The sequence below is a fragment of the Sprattus sprattus genome, assembly GCF_963457725.1.
Source record: "Sprattus sprattus genome assembly, chromosome: 2".
Taxonomy (NCBI): domain Eukaryota; kingdom Metazoa; phylum Chordata; class Actinopteri; order Clupeiformes; family Clupeidae; genus Sprattus; species Sprattus sprattus.
In genome coordinates, this window is record NC_137921.1 from 17,746,129 (window position 1) to 17,762,899 (window position 16,771).

The following is a 16,771-nucleotide window of genomic DNA, read 5'->3' on the forward strand; positions in this document are numbered from 1 at the left end:
GAAAGATGGAAAGCCAGGAAAGTGAGAGAGAGGGATGACAGAGAAAAAGAGATGGAGAGAGAGAGTAAAGAGTAAAAAGGGAGAGGGAGAAGAGGAGTGGGTTAGGAAGAGAGAGAGTGTGACAGAAATAGGAAGACAGAGATGGAGAAAGAGAAAGTGTATGTGTGTGAAAGAGAGAAAGAGAGAAACAGAATAAACACTTACATTATGACTTTCATAGTTTACACCCACCCATGCATGTTTCATCTGAAAAGCTGTAGGTCTGCCCCCTACTGGTGGTCCCTCATAAGAGGCCTCTCACTCTGCTACTCTCTATAGACTGCCACTTGCTATGCACATCCCAGCTCACTCTGAAGCGGACCTGTCCTGGGCCTACCTGGAGCCTGAGCTCGGTAACTGATGGGGATTCATAACGTCATTTGGCCTGGACTGGACATGATCCATCCACTTTAGGCTTATCAGATCGGTTATGTTCATGATCTTATCTCCCTGATATTTACTGCAGTTCTCTGTGTTTGCTTTCTGTTTGCATTCAGTCATGAGAGTTAGCCATCTGTTTGTGGATGTAGGCCTTGTGTGTGTGGTTCTATCAGTCCATTTCAGGTTCTGACAGGTTCTATTTTAAAGAAAACTCACCCTCTGGTCCTCTTCTTTGGTCCAGGGCCCTTTGATCAGTTCTGGGTTTAGAACCTTCTGCCAGCGATGCTGACACTGAACATCAGTGCGGTTCTGTTACACAGAGAGAGAGAGAAGAGAGGGGAGGTGTGACAGAGATATTCATGTTTGTTGTTCTTGTTAATATCCTACACTCTTGATGAGCATTACTATTATTATTTTATTATTGTTTCTACTTCTCCCTTTCCCCTTCTGATGTATGTTGTGTACACAGTGTATCCACCCAATCCAAATGCTTTGGCAATAGTGTGAAATGTTATGGGCATGCCAATAAAGTTTCTTTTGAATTTGAATATGAGAGAGAGAGAGAGAGAGAGAGAGAGAGAGAGAAATGCCATGTTTCTATATGCCACAGAAACTCTAAAATCCCCCGTAGGCTCTATAGAACCGGTCTCCTGCCCATGGGGCTGTGTTCCAGAAAATCGATACCCTCAGCCGGTTTGTGTGTGGGTGAATCTCTCTCTCTCTCTCTCTCTCTCTCTCTCTCTTGAGTTAGCGATGCTAACGTCCTGGAAGCTTCGGGAAGGATCTACTTCTGGGTGGTAAGTCTGTTGGTTAGCTCAGGTGGTGCAGTGGTTGCTTGGCTGTAAACCACACTGCCGTATATCATAAGTTGTGGCGGCGTGGCTGCCTCGCTACTGTACGATGATAGTGTTGCCACTGCATGGCTGTCTGAGGGCTCTGTTGTCTGAATGAGTGGCAGGTGGTAGCTGGCCTCTCTGGCTGATTTTGGAAATGAAACACAGCTAGTTTCCTATTCTCGCTCTGCCTGCCACAGCACAGACCTGGGTTTGATAACAAAGCTGGGTTTATTTTTGGAGAAATGAAAATTTGCCTCCCCCATTATAGTGTGGCCACTCAGATACAAATAATGTCTGTGTGTGTGTGTGTGTGTGTGTGTGTGTGTGTGTGTGTGTGTGCGTGTGCATTAGCAGGTGCACTCTGCAACAATGCCATAAGCCATCCCTTCCCCCTTCACAAACACCCACACACACACACGCGTGCACCTTTCTAACCCCCAGTTCCACCCGGGCCAAGAGCCAAACTAGCCAGCCAATGAGGGCAGCCCCTCCAAGGCTATTCATTGTCAATGCAAATCACACAAAAGCACGTCTATTTGGATCACTCATCCAACTCACTCACTCACTCATTCCAAAACACAGAGTACATGGGCTATGAACACACATCACACAACCTCTGTCTGTCTAATACACACACACACACACACACACAAACACACACACACACACACACACACACACACACACACACACACACACACACACACACACACACACACACACACACACACAGAGATACACACACTCACGTAAACAGGCATACACACGTGTACTGGGACACACAATCCACCTAACATACACATACGCATGTGCACACAGACACACACACTCTCACAACACACACTAGTCCTAAAAGACTTTGACTCACAGGAAGAAAACTGGCGATCACTTTCCAATCTTCAGTAGTATGGATTTCCACCATTTTTTTTAGCTTCTCATCCTAGCAAATCAAAAAAAAATATATTATTGGAATATAATAAATAATGTTATTATATACAGTATATATTGCCATTAGTGATGGTGATCTGCCTTTACATAGCAACACTCCACGCCTTAAAACTCTATATCATCTAGACACTTACATAACAAGCAGTACTACTGTTAAGAACCATGTGTAAAGAAATATAAAATAATTATAATAAGTATACACAATAAAATATAATTAAGAATAACAATACAGTCCACTTGCACTGCCGGGTGGGCCTGCATTCACAGTCTTTGGTGAGTGATTTGCATAGAGTTTGCATTCTTAATAACATATTAGAGATTATGGCTAGCTGAATCAGATCTGATAACAACATACAATGGTTCACACAATAAGGTGTCTAGAAAGATACTGTTTGATAATATGGGGGACAAAGTTGTTCATAGGCCCCGGAGGCAAGTGAAAACAGTCAGTCTGTGAGCAGAGAGAGGCTTAAGGTAGTGTTCCTTGAAGTCTGAAATTTTGCAGACATTAGAGGCGGGTAAACGAAGCTCAGTAGGAATGATGTATGGTCTGTAATGAATGTTACTATTCTTTAATGTGTCAGTCATTGACCATGCAGTCTGCATTCTCTCACACTTTCACTTGCTTGCAAACACACAACCACATTCACACACACAAAAGACAGACAGAACAGAGAAAGACATTTATATACACAAAGAGAGAGAGAGAGAGAGCGCGAAAGAGACACACACACACACACACACACACACACACACACACCTCTTCCCGGGTCCAGCGTGTTTTGCCCAGGTGTCGCTTGGGTCCTTTGGCCAGAGGGCCGTCGTAGTCATGGTCGTATGTTTCCACATCTTCATCCTCCTCCTCGCTACTGTAAACACTGCAGAAAGAACGAGGGAGGAGAGAGGGGGAGGAGGGGGAGAGATAGGGGGCAAAGAAGAAGAGAGAGAGTCAGAGTGGGATGGAATGATGGAATGAGGGTTGTGTAGGGAAGGATAACAAATAAGTGGATTGGGAAAGGGGGGTGAGGTAGGGAGGGAGGGAGGGAAAGAGAGGAACAATGAAAGACAAGAGAGTGGGTGAGGGTGTACAAAAGAGAGAGAGAGAGAGAGAGAGAGAGGGCGGAGGAGGAAGGATAGAGAGGGAGGAAGGAAAGAGAGGGAGGGAGGTTAGAAGGACAGGGAGAAAGAGTGAAAGTGAGTGAGGCAAGACCAAGACAAACACAACAGAAGACTCCAGTCCCCTCCAATTAACTTCACATAGAGGCATTTCCAATAAGTAATCCAAGTCATGGAAGGGGAGAAAAAATAATAAAAAACTAGGATAGCAGACTGACTGAACCTGTAAATCCTGCAGGATTGGGTTCAGACTAGAAACGGGACGTGAAGAGTACATATTTTGAAAAACTGGTTCTGATGTTTTCAGTTTCTACAGAGACTCTGAGTGTGAATGATGACTGGCAATGTTTAATCTTTTTTTCACGACCTGTGCATGTCAGGACCTGCGTTTGTATTGTTGGAGCAATACCTATTATCGCCACACCTGGTAGCGAGTCAGCCAATCAGATGCACGGACAAGGACAGGACGAGCGGTGACAGAGAGCTAAGGGCTCGTTAAGTCACGATATAGAGATTTAAGTGCTGTATCGTACTCGGATTAGTATTACACAGACTGTCACTGATGTATGATTCAGATAGCCTTCCACAAAAGTGCAATAAATGAACTTCCTTGACAACTAGGCCTATAACTACTGATTGTTCAACTTTGTGAAAAGAAACTCATTATGTTATGACCTATGAGTTAATTTATGATATTGATTAAGTCTGTGTTATTAAAACAGGCAAATGGTGAACATCCTTGGGGGTTGTTTTCAAATTCAGCTCAATTTAACTCATACTGTGCAAACGACTCAATATTTCATTTATTTTAAAATAATATCAGGCGTTAATTCTAGAGGCATAAAATAAACGTAATCAAAGAAAAAAAAGTCATTCAACCACGCTGCCGCACGCGTGGTTACCCCCACGGTGACAGCCTTCTGTTTAAATTTCGTTGATTTGTCTCACGAAATACTAAAATCTCCAGTTTACACTGTTACCGAAAGAGTAGGCAAACACATGTTCGTCCACGATCAGACACAAGTGCACTAGACAGAGCAACAAATGCACAACTAAACGAACCTTATCTCCCTCACTCGGTCTGATGGAGCGACCTTGTCCAGTCGTGACAAAAAATGCCAACTTACCGCTTACTATGTAAAATATAATAGTTTACATTTTGTGATACTCCGCACAGCGGAGTTTTCATTTGTACGGTAGTCAATGCGTTTAGTTTTTAACACATCACTTTGTTTGGGGGGTGGGAGGGGGGGCACTAAACACGGTTCACTGGAACTAATTTCGCAAACAAGTTTCAAGGGAGTCAGCAACTTATGAGTGCAAACCGCGGGAGTTCAAAATAGTTTCCTCTTAACATTGAGTTTGCAGGTTAAATGCTATTTAACAAGTATATGTACTGCAAACCGGACAAATTCATAACCAACGACATATTGCAAAATGATTTTCGAAAACTTTGAAATAACTCTCGCAACCTTTCCAGACACCGTGTTGAGTAGGCTATAGGCAAACTGTTGTTAACGTAACTTCAACTATTTCAAACTAATAGCCAATAGCAAAAAATAAATAAATGTAAAGGTACCCGATACAGCAACCTCTCAGACTGGCACACGCGCTACCTACCCAACAAAATATTAATGAATGAAAAGCCAGAAAAGAACCTCCAAGCACAGCCAGTGCCGAACCGCGCGAGCACGGCGCCAGCCGCGCACATGCCATCTGTCCACCTGCTCGAGCGGCTCCAACCAAACACTCATTTAGACACACGCGAACACATTCGGTCATAACGTTTCGCTGGAATAACACAATGAGTAAATTAACAGTAACTTGACAACCAAGCAGAAAGGAACCTCGCAAAAATAAACCGCAGTTTACGTAGCCTATATGGGTTTATACCGTTAACGCTGTAAAATCCTCGAGTAATTGTGCGAAATGGTCCAACGATTTCTGTAGAACTTCGGCTACATACCTGTGTCTTGGCCGTCTCGTCATCATGTAGTTGCGCTGTAGGAGCTAGGTGCGCTGGAAGCTGCCGTGCTCCTCTACGTGTGTGTGTGTGTGTGCGCGCGCGCTTGTGAGTGAACTTCTGCTCGTGAGGAGGAACCAGGTTGACATTTAAGACTGTAAACAGATCTCTGAGACAAAGCTGGCCCAGAGCTGGAACCTCCTCCCTCCCGCTAAATTTGGCGCTCCTTGTATAGCACGCAGGCGCAGTTCCGTGAGTGCTGGAGAGCGCGTTTCTCACCCAACTCCGCGCTAAGTTGTCTTATTATCCTTCGCTGGCGAAAGTTACTAGTTGTTGCTTAGAGGGGAAACGAGGAAGCTGTAGGTGAGGTCACATAGGCCTATTCATAGAAAGGTCTTAAACAATGCGGGACCTATTGCTATAGTGAGCAAGAAGCGCTTGTGGGACTGCGGATTCACAGTCTCTGAGGAACAGGTTGCATGTTGGCTCTGCCAAGAAATAGTCCTCAAATAGATCTACATTCACGGTTCCCATTCAGAGCAGATTTAGTTTAAATTGAATAAAAGCTGGCAATCCTGTCGTTTTGCTTTTTAGTTGGATGAAGCTGTTGTAGCACACGTGTACAACCCTATAGGCAGTTTACCCCATTTCAATATAGAGGAATCACTGTGACAAGGCGCACACCATCCATCATAACAGAGGGAATACATTAAGTTAGTGCCACGAGGGATTGCTTGAGGCACACAGTAACACGTGGGTTTCCAGAATTCCTTTGGTGTAGATATATCACAGCCATACTGTACATTTTAGTAGGGGGATTTAGTCAAATAATCTTAGATACAGTAAGGTTGAAAAGATGGTATTTTGGGGATTTGCAAAAGATTGGCAGTCTACAAGAGAAGTGCATTTATACAGATATGGTGGATTAAGGCTTTGTTTTGACTGACATTACTCTTACCACCACTTGTTTATGAAGGAGGTAGTGAGTCCAAACCTAACATGAAACTTGATTGGCTAATGCAATGCCCCTGCTATAGCCTAGGTCTGCGCCATGCTTTGCATAATCGCACGTACATTTAATGTGTTGTGTGGTGTACATTTCTCGCCCCGATCTCCAACATTGTTGTGACATGGAGGGACGTGTATTTTGCGTCTTCCCGGCCGCCCTCTCCTTGTTTTCCCACTCGCTCCCGTATTGCCGCAGTCACTTACGATTATATCGCTCAGTTTGGGCTTTTGTCCCGGTGCAGTGAGGCTCATATGATGCGGAGAGCTCGCCGAGGGCCCGGACAGAGCGTGCTGTATTGTTGTGTCCTGCGTGGGGCCCGAGCGTGCTCACCGAACCATCACTTGAGGCGCGCGATGCAGGGGGGCGAAGTACCACTCACAGCGCGCGCTGAATTCAAGGATGGTTCCGCGTCTGAAATATTTACACATGCAGTCCATTGTTACAACACAAAGCATTTATAGGCTAGGAGCTCTCATTAGCATACGGGGTTCTGATCATTGGGCATAAATATTCTTCTGTGTACAGTTGCCTATAAGGCATATGGCTTTTTATCATGTTTATTTTATAAACCCTGTGGAATAACGAACAATTACTGAAAGACACAGAGAGCTGAAGATGTCATGCCATTGACTGTGGTTCTAAAGTTATTACAAAATAAAACAAAATAAAAAACAAAGTTTAACAAAAAAGTTACAGATGTGTTCCGGCTGGCCTAAAGACTTATTCTATGTGTTTGTGTGTGTGTGTGATGTGTTGCGTGTGGAGTGTGTTAGTGGGCAGATGCACCTTCCCTAGTCAGTGATGGTTACCACACTCACCCCTCCCATTGTCATGCAATAACACACACACACACACTTTCTCTCTCTCTTTCTCTCTCACACACATACACAAACTCTCTCTCTCTCACACACACACACACACACACACACACACACACACAAACTCTCTCTCACTCTCTCTCTGTCACACACACTCTCTCTCTGTCACACACACACACTCTCACACACACACACAGACAGACAGACAGACACACACACACACACACATATATAGACATGCACAAACACAAATAAAAGCTGACACACACACAAATAGACATGCACACACACAAATAAAAGCTAGCACGCACACACACACACACACACACACACACACACACACACACACACACACACACACACACACACACACACACACACACACACAATTACACATACACTCACACATACAGTACACTCGCACAAATGAGAGCTAATACACACTTGTACAAACGGACAAGGACACGCACACAGAGAGGGTAGATAAGCTGGTTCTTACATTCTGGGAGTGGTCGGCATCTCCCTATGCAAATCTGGCAGGGGAACCACGAATAGAGGAATGCCGAAGCAGGGTCTAAGGCTGCATCATTTGCATGGGTGCGATTGGACAGGTTGAGATGCCTAACCAGGCTTTGTCAGGTCCTCTCCCTTGAGCATTAGATCAGCTCATTTGACTGAATAGCCCCAAGCTATAGGATCCTTGTAGACACTCTTTGCAGTGTGTTTACTGATCTGTGTGAAAGACGAGTAGTATCGTACACAGATATCACATACAGCTTGCAGGAAGATTTCCCCTGTTGTGACAAGAGGCTTCTATAAACAGCAATTAGCCAATAACCAAGAGACAGTATTTACATATCTCTGCTAATGCTGGACAATGAAAAAAATCACACACACTCATCATAGCCTTTCGCTATCAGTTGACACAGAATAAACTTTACGCTTAACCTTTATTCAAACATTGGTGGCCATTCAACTCACTGTGTTCTTAAATATTAGGACTTCGATGGTTTGTGTTGAATTTGACATTTCAATAACCTCAAAGTTCATTCAGATGATACATAGCACAACAGCTACAACATCATTAAAGGCACCCAGTGCAACTTTATGTAAACATTCAATGAAAAATAAACATTCAATTTCTAGTCTTTTTTGCACGTAGTAAGTTTCAATAACTCCATACCATTACATATCGACATTCAAGGAGCAAAGATGAGACGTCGTTGTGTGGTGAGAACTGATAGAAAATCGTAAACAACAACAATCGCCAGTGGGGAGAAGCCATTTTTCCATTGACTGGAACCTGCTTTATTTATTGTAGGTTACCAAAAAATAAAGAAAATGGCGGCGATTGTTGTTGTTATCGATTTTCTATCAGTTCTCACCACACAACGACGTCTCATCTTTGCTGCTTGAATGTCGGTATGTAATGGTATGGAGTTATTGAAACTTACTACGTGTAAAAAAAACTAGAAATTGAATGTTTATTTTTAAGCCTCGAAAGTTGCACTGGGTGCCTTTAACCTCAACTACAACTTATATATCTCAGTAAGTTTTACAATTCAAATTCACTTCAAAATAATTCAATTCAAAATAAACAAGACATGGTGAAACAACACATTCCAGTGACTTTTTAAGTACTAACGTAAAGGAAAACCAGGCATTAACACAACTGTATGTGGAAGTCTAAATTATATGTAAACACTGTGAATATGAGAGGGAACATGCACGTGGAGCGTTTCAGTAAAGTGGAAGTGGAATACTGGAGAACACACAGGACTTTAATTGTGATTTAAAGGAAGTGAGAAATGTAATTTCAGGGGGTGTCTCTCAGATGGAGATCCCTGATACTGAATCACCTGCCCTACCATACACTGAGAAGAGTCTGAGCTTTGGAACCAGAATGGAAACGGACTGAGATGAAGTGTATATGAGGCAGTGTAAGGGAGTCAGTGTAAGGATGTAGCAGGAGGGATATATTTATGTTGGGGATGTATCTTTGCTGTGTCTGAATTGTACCCAACAAAAGATATTAAAAGAAATGAAAAACTGGAGTGATCTAGACTGAGTGTTGTATCAGGTGAGGACTAGCTTCAGAAAGTATTTGGGTTACCCTGGCTCACTAATGAACTCAAAGTTTTATATCCCTCAATTAATAGGGATGCCCCCTCTAATGGTTGAAAGCAAATGCCTTTGTTGCCTGCACCAAAAACTGCCACATAAAATATATTTGGCTGGCAACAGGATTATTCACTGGTGTTTGACTGCAGCTGTGATTAAACGTTTTTTTTTTTTTTTTCCATTTCCATTTTATTAGACTCAAAAGGCTTGGAGGGAGAGAGGGGACATTCAGTGGTTCCCTTGCCACCCAGTCACACAAAGGATGAATAAATCCAGTAGTTCACACGCACACATACACGCACACATACACACACACACACACACACATTTCCATCAGCACTGCTCACCAAAAAATGCCCTTCAGACAGACATCAGAAATCTTGGAAAAAGCAGAACAGCAGACACACACACACACACACACACACACACACACACACACACACACACACACACACCTTCACCTTTCACCTTTAACAGAGTTCACCCAGGAAGGATCGTCAGATTGGTAACTTGGACAATGTTTTGTTTCAGTCTGAAGATGAGATTTAATGGCAACAGGCACTGAAAATTAGCCAGTGAGGAGGACCTAGTCTAAAATCCTCAGTTGCAAACAAATTACAAACCTAATGTACCAAGAGAGTAGTACAATGAATAAGGTGTATCATTTGTAAGATATATCATTAGAACACTGTGTGGTCAGTTTGGATTTTCATTTATTTAGAAGGAAATCAAATTTGTAAATATTTGCAAATGCTTCTAGAAATTCAATAAATCATGGCCATAGATTTTGCACAAGTGACAATATCAAAATTCATAATGGATTCGTTACCAGCTCAGAAATGAGATAAACCACTTTAGTCTGTAGTGGTGGGAAGACGATTAACTAATAATAACCGTCAGAGTAACCTGATTTGAGATGATAATGACAACAGCTGTAGCGGTATGGGATATGTGAAGATGTTCTTCATTGACTGGAGGGGGTTTGCTTTTAAGTGTATGGGAGTGTGCAGCATTCAAAACAAAGTTGTTCTGTTGCACTGTAGGTTGAATGTTTCCAACAACAACGACTGTGCGTGTGTGTGTGTGTGTGTGTGTGTGTGTGTGTGTGTGTGTGTGTGTGTGTGTGTGTGTGTGTGTATGTGTGTGCGTGCGCATGTGCATGTGTTCTCCTTCCTTCACCTGCGTGACCCCTGTGGGGGTAGTGGGTTTGGAAAAAAAGAACACAACAAAAGAAGTGACATTGCTCCCAGTGCTACACATAGATACATAAGTGCACACACGCCCTACAGATGAGGTTAATCCTGGGGCAAGCAGATGTTTACCCCCATTTCTCTGTACTTTGTCTTGATGACATCAACATAATTCAAATTAGCAGTAGGCAGTTTTGGTCTATAACAAGTAGGCTAACTACCTACAAGGCCTGCAAAAACACAACAAACAGCCCTAGTTGACACTGATAAACATGCTAAGTTGTGTCTTTTGGCGATATAGATGGCAATGTCATGCTATACTGTCCCTGGTATGTTTATCTGTCTTTCACATGACAAGATGTTACCAAAACGACTTGCCTATGAAAGCACATCTCAAAGAGTGGCAAATTGTTGCATAGTTTTGCTTTAGGTGAATATTTCTCCCCAACCTCTCCCTCTCTACCCCCCTCTCTCTCTCTCACACACACACACACACACACCAAACTTACACATCACACCACACAAGTTTTCTCCATTTGAATCTAGGACACATCTGACACAAGCCCATGTGCAACAAAAGCTGCTAAATGTATTGACAGCCATGGAAGTTATCTAACCAGGTGTCTGTCTTAGTCTGTGCCTATATTTAGACCAATACAGGCATCAGTAGTGTCAAATGTCATACAGATGTGTGTGTGTGTGTGTGTGTGTGTGTGGCTTAAACAGCAAAGGTGTTAGATTAGTCATTGCCTGGGGACAGTAACTCTGACAGACTTACACAAACACACACATACGGTAAAATAAAGAGAACTGGTAGCCAATGGCAATGGAAATTCTGAGCTCAGCAGTTCACTAGGTGTGATGGTGTGTGTGTGTGTGTGTGTGTGTGTGTGTGTGTCTCAGACGGTGGGCCACAATGTGTTGCTCTCTCCAGACATTAACCTGACACCTTTACTGTTTAAGCAAAAGGCTACACACATCTGTTGTGTATATGTGAGAGAGGGCGAGAGACGCTTGTATGTGCTTTTCACAGACCTGGTAAGAAGTAGTGTTGCATTGGCAGTGTGTGCAAGAACAGGTGCAGGTGGGTATGTTTGTGTGTCAGTAGAATAAAGCACTTTCCTTGTATGCGCATGGTGGTCATGACAGATTTTCCTACATTAAGCCATTCAGGTCAGCAGCCATGACATCATGGCTTCAACACTAGCATACTAAAGTAGACTTACCAATTCATGTATTTTACAAATGCTTTTATCAAATGTGATTTACAAAATAATTTACAATATACTATAGCCTAATAATACAATTCCTCATAGCCTATTTGGAGATGATAATAACTATACATGTTTTTCTTCTGGGGGATGGGGTGGGAAACATACAATAAGAAGGTGATCTCCGAAAATGAAATAGTTATAAATAAATTCCAAAATAGTTTATCTCTGTTGGGTTGCATAAACTCAGACTTTAATCGGTTCTTCCCCAGGGGTTTAGTCTTGAAACCCTACAGCTAGTAGGCTAGGCCTATTTGCCATCATGATCAATGCCATAGTTCCGCAGCTGCTAATATGATCTAAAAAACACACAAACACACACAGAGGTGATTTCCAGGATCATTCTTGTCTCCTGCAGCTGTCGCGCACACCCTTTGACTATCTCTCTCCTTGGAAATTAGACGCTGTGGGGGATTTTCCTCATCTGTCGGCACGCTTACTTCTCCCTCATACATCTTGTAGATTTGCGTTTAAATATCCTTATCTTAGCTATAAGGGAGGCAATGCAATAAAGATGACTGCGATAAAGAAGTTTGCGCGCAGGCATAAATTGTGATGAATAACCACATAGTTTAGGGACAGACACCTGCTGAACTGGCACTGCATTGGTTTGCTGGGCATGCGCAGTGTGTTATTGGTCTGTGGCACTGTACGTAAACATGGACGTCGTATAGTGAGCTGCTTGCTTCAGAATTGCCCCGTGAACTGATTCAACCCTCGAATCACCTCTGCGGAGGCGACTTGCAACACTTACGTCAAAATGTCTCGTCACAGAAATGTCCGCGGTTATAACTACGATGAAGGTAGAATCTGTGAATAAGTAGTTAAACTATGTTCATACCACAGGGCCTACAGACAACTTGCTATCTAGCTATCCAGCTAACACAACCGGGTTGCTAACTGGTTCGCCCAGGTTTGTTGGCTAGCTGATGTTAGCACTGCTAGTTAGCCACATCATGTTAGCTGGCTACAATAGTAACTGCTGTCGTGTCATTTCATTGTTTGTACATACTGTAGGAGCCCTCTCTGGTATCTAACAAACCCACAATTTGAAATAACATGATATAACGGTACATTGACGAGCAGTTTTTGACAGTTCATTTACTTTGACGCTCTGAGCAAATCTTACATTAATATTGAGTCAGCTTTCACATCACATCTGGTAGCTGACCACATGTTGGTGTTAAGGTGATTCAGGCTGTCTTTCTGTGGAAGAGTTAGTCCGATATCTAAGGTATCCACATACAAATAGGTTACTCAGTGTTTGAAACCTAACTTGAGTTCCTTTAAATCCTGTACTTTTGTTACAGACTTTTCTCTGTACAATGTACGAACGTGTGCCTCACCCCGTCGTTGATTAGGCAGTCAAACTTAAGATTCTCCAACAAACTAACACAAATATTGTGTTGATGAAATGAAACAAAACAAATGTTTTGGTAGTTCAGTTTAAATGAAAACTTCATAGCAGGGAGACCGCCGGTTCTAAACTGCATTATTAAATGTTGTTTTCCACCTTTTTTGTCTCTCCCAACAGACTTGACGGATGACGACATGTATAGTCAATCTGTTGATGATGACTACTGCATCTCTCCCGCTACGGGTCTGTGTTGTGCTATGAAACACAAAAGACTACATCACATCAGCTCATATGTCATATGTTTGTCTAGCAATAACACCAAAATCTTCTGTCTTTATGTGTTTAAAATTGCTCACATTTGAGATGGCAGTGATAATTTAGATCATTTTGATTCTTCATTAATTATTATGACTAAGTTTCAATTTCCTTGGTGTTTGTTCTACATTTTAAATACATAAAATTAACACAAATGATTAATCACTACACTAGGTAATTTAACTTATCATTTAAGCTGCACTGGATTCTGATTTGTGTTTTTTTGTGTTTCGTCCACTGCACAGCTGCCCAGTTCATCTACTCTCGCCAGGAGAGGCAGGCGCCTCAGGTTGAGTCTGTGGAGGAGGAAGTATGTGAGGAAGATGAGATACCCATGTCTCCCGCCGTAGGCCCCACTCTGGACCCGCTGGATCAAGGTAGGCACACACACACACACACACACACACACACACACACACACACACACACACACACACACACACACACACACACACACACACACACACACACACGAGCAATGAACTACAATCTGGTACTTACCCACCATAGAATCTGGAAGAGGTTACCTGCCACCTATTGATAGTTTTCACGGGACTCAGAATGACCAGCTGCCGGGCAAAAAAACCCATTCCACAGCTGTCTCACACTGGAGTTTATACAGGAACCGACCACCTTTCATTCGCTTTAACATCGTCTGACTTAGGTAGTAAAATGCTAGACAGTTGCAAGACAGCTAGAATTCTTGCCTTGCTCTCATAGCTGTGGCGGTGTTGAATTTTGCCATGATTATGGTCTTGTATTCTTCATAAGCGTTCCTGGTCATCTCCTGCTTGCCAGCGGAGAAAAAAAAGAGCAGTTTTCTTTTAGTTTATAACCATTATACCGTTAGAAAATCATGGTTTTGGTGATCGACCTTTCCTGCCTTTTGAAGAAGGACGTGCATTTGCAATTTACCTGATAAGTTTAGCCTGGTTGACATTAACCACATGATTAGGATGCGGATCAGTCGTTGAAGAGACGATATATCCTGTTCTCATTTAGTGCGATTAACCTAACGTGCTAAAATGACAATTGATTAACTTAGCTTCAGTTTTACGCCGAACGGACACCAGGTGTTCGTACTTTAAACCAGGAAATTGTGTCAAATGATAAAGAACAGCGTTGGGTAGGCTAAAGGCTGCTAGCTGACAGCAAGTAGCTCGCTAGCTGGTAGCTCGCTATGACATGGCACTCATCTTTGCTCTGATTATGAAGATGTTTTTTGTTTTTACCTTCCAGACGTCATTTTTTGAAAGTTGTGAACCCATCCACTTCTGAAAATTAAAAAACTATCTGTGCTTTTGTAGGCTTTCCGTTTTTGAGATGTGTCGGGGGATGGATTTTCTATTAGATAGACGTAAATATCTCCACACTGTAGCTCAGGCAGGGACTTTGACGAGGGTAAAGAAATAAAAATGTCAGCGGGTGCAGGAAATGAATCACAAGTTTCTAAAAAAAAAAATATATCTAAATATCTCTGTCTGGCTTTAGTGGTATGGTCTGTGGTTGATGGCGATCGTACTTGAGTAGGCGGCACTACTCAAAGCTGTCCACTAACTCGCCAGCTAGCTATTGTAGCCACGTGACTGAAAACTATGAATACCTGCCATGAATTTGTAGGGTGCTCAGTAGGGATGAGAACCTTTACGATTTTAACGATTCCGGTTCCTTATCGATTCCTGCTTATCGATTCGATTCCTTATCGATTCTCTTATCGATTCTTATTGGGTAAGGGGTGAAAAAAGAGCACAAGCGGGTTTTTTACATTAATGTTCTTTTATATAGATTTCTAGAATGCTGCACACACCATAAACAGAATGTTTACATAAATAACCAAAAACTTTTATTAAAAAACAGACATTCTTGCCACTAAATATAAAACAACAATATTGAAATGCATATGTGGTGAGAGTGTCAACTCTAAAGCTATACATTGACATTGCAGAGCACTGTTGATTGCTATTTCACTCATTCACTCATCTATTCTGTATAGATGAGTGTATGAGTGAATGAGTGAAATAGCAAACAACCCCTATACAACCCTTCCTCTGCTACCTACTGATCTTTCTTTTCCAGAGCAGATATACCTCAGGAAATGTCTCATAATTGTTGGAACACTACAATGCATCCAGGTTTAGTTTAAGTTAGTCCAATCTAAAGCACTCCCTCATTGCACTCTTGAGATAAACTAAATCTGGCAATAAAATGGCACTAACAAAATCGTTGAATTTTCTGATCTGACATGAAGCCCTTGTTATTGAGTAAAGGACTGCATATTTTCTTGTAGGTTGCTTGGTTATATGGCTAATCGCGAACTATGCTTAACGCTTCTAATAGCAATGTAGAACCCATTACAAACACAATAACGTACTGAAACATACTTACTTGTATCATGCACACAATGCCTCACATACGTATTTGATCAAAGATGATTCGCAAACTAGGCACTCAGTATATTTAAAACTTAACTATTGCTGCCACTGAATTGAAAGAGAAACTTATCCATATCTAGGGAGCTGCACGGGTTGCTAGGCAACGCCATTATTACCGGAGTCTTTTGCGCTTCATCCCTGACTTAGCTACCAAGGTAAACTCCTCAAAATGTTTTATCATAACGGTGTTACTCGTGTGTTATCAGCAAACTTTCTAGAACCAATAGAGGGGAGGCAAGCACTGCCTCTGCCTCAAGCCAACGGCTGAAAATAGAAGATTCTTCAGCTAAGATAGCCTACGTTATATGACAATGTCCAACATCGCCCATTCTGTTAAGCAATTAAATGCTAAGTTTAGTTATGGTTAACACGACAACGCAAACGTTTGCTGATAACACACGGGTAACACCGTTGAGATAAAACATTTTGAGGAGTTTACCTTGGTAAGTTAGGGATGAAGCGCCGTCGTTAGTTGAGCTGCTGCAGGCATCAAAAACATGACAATCTTGTAATGTAATACCATGTTGTGTGCTCAAGTGCTTATTCATAGTAGATGTACCTCCTCCCTTTGACGAAATACATGTTTTACAGACGTTACAAGTGACCATGTTTGCATTTGTTCGAGTGAAATAAAGCCACACTTTAGATCGCTTCTGTCTAGTTGCCATTTCTGCTGCGGTCTGATTTTTTAAAGGGAAGAGTTCGCGCATGCGCAAACGGCACAGAGGTCCGTTTACAGACCCGGTTATGAATTTGGCTAACGATTCCAAAGATTCGGCTCATTAGGAACCAGTTCTAAACAAGAACCGGGTTTCGGTTCCCATCCCTAGTGCTCAGGGAATATGAAGTAAACTCAGATGCAGATGTGATGTGTCTTTAGTAGGTTTTGGGCTTGTAATATTTGCCTTTGGACTGCAAATTAATGCTGTGTGTGTGTGTATACTGAAATCCAGATATCCTAATTATAGGTTTCAA

At 42.2% G+C, this 16,771-nt stretch overlaps 2 protein-coding genes across 3 annotated transcripts in view; one reads left to right on the plus strand and one right to left on the minus strand.

The window, feature by feature from the left end:
• myb (v-myb avian myeloblastosis viral oncogene homolog) overlaps window positions 1-5,312 on the minus strand; it is a gene marked incomplete at both ends in the record, with an annotated part of 12,965 nt that extends 7,653 nt beyond the window's left edge. Inside the window, 4 exons of the mRNA XM_080831811.1 lie at window positions 637-729; window positions 2,125-2,196; window positions 2,965-3,082; window positions 5,287-5,312. Of these exons, the coding sequence (XP_080687937.1) occupies window positions 637-729; window positions 2,125-2,196; window positions 2,965-3,082; window positions 5,287-5,312 (309 nt within the window). The remainder of the gene's footprint in view (window positions 1-636; window positions 730-2,124; window positions 2,197-2,964; window positions 3,083-5,286) is intronic.
• Window positions 5,313-12,345: 7,033 nt separating this feature from the next.
• Window positions 12,346-16,771, plus strand: part of hbs1l (HBS1-like translational GTPase) — a 38,346-nt gene continuing 33,920 nt past the window's right edge. For both annotated transcript variants that reach the window (XM_080832963.1, XM_080832964.1), the window contains exons 1-3: window positions 12,346-12,495; window positions 13,227-13,292; window positions 13,610-13,741. In XM_080832963.1, the coding sequence (XP_080689089.1) occupies window positions 12,453-12,495; window positions 13,227-13,292; window positions 13,610-13,741 (241 nt within the window). In that variant the 5' untranslated portion in view covers window positions 12,346-12,452. The remainder of the gene's footprint in view (window positions 12,496-13,226; window positions 13,293-13,609; window positions 13,742-16,771) is intronic.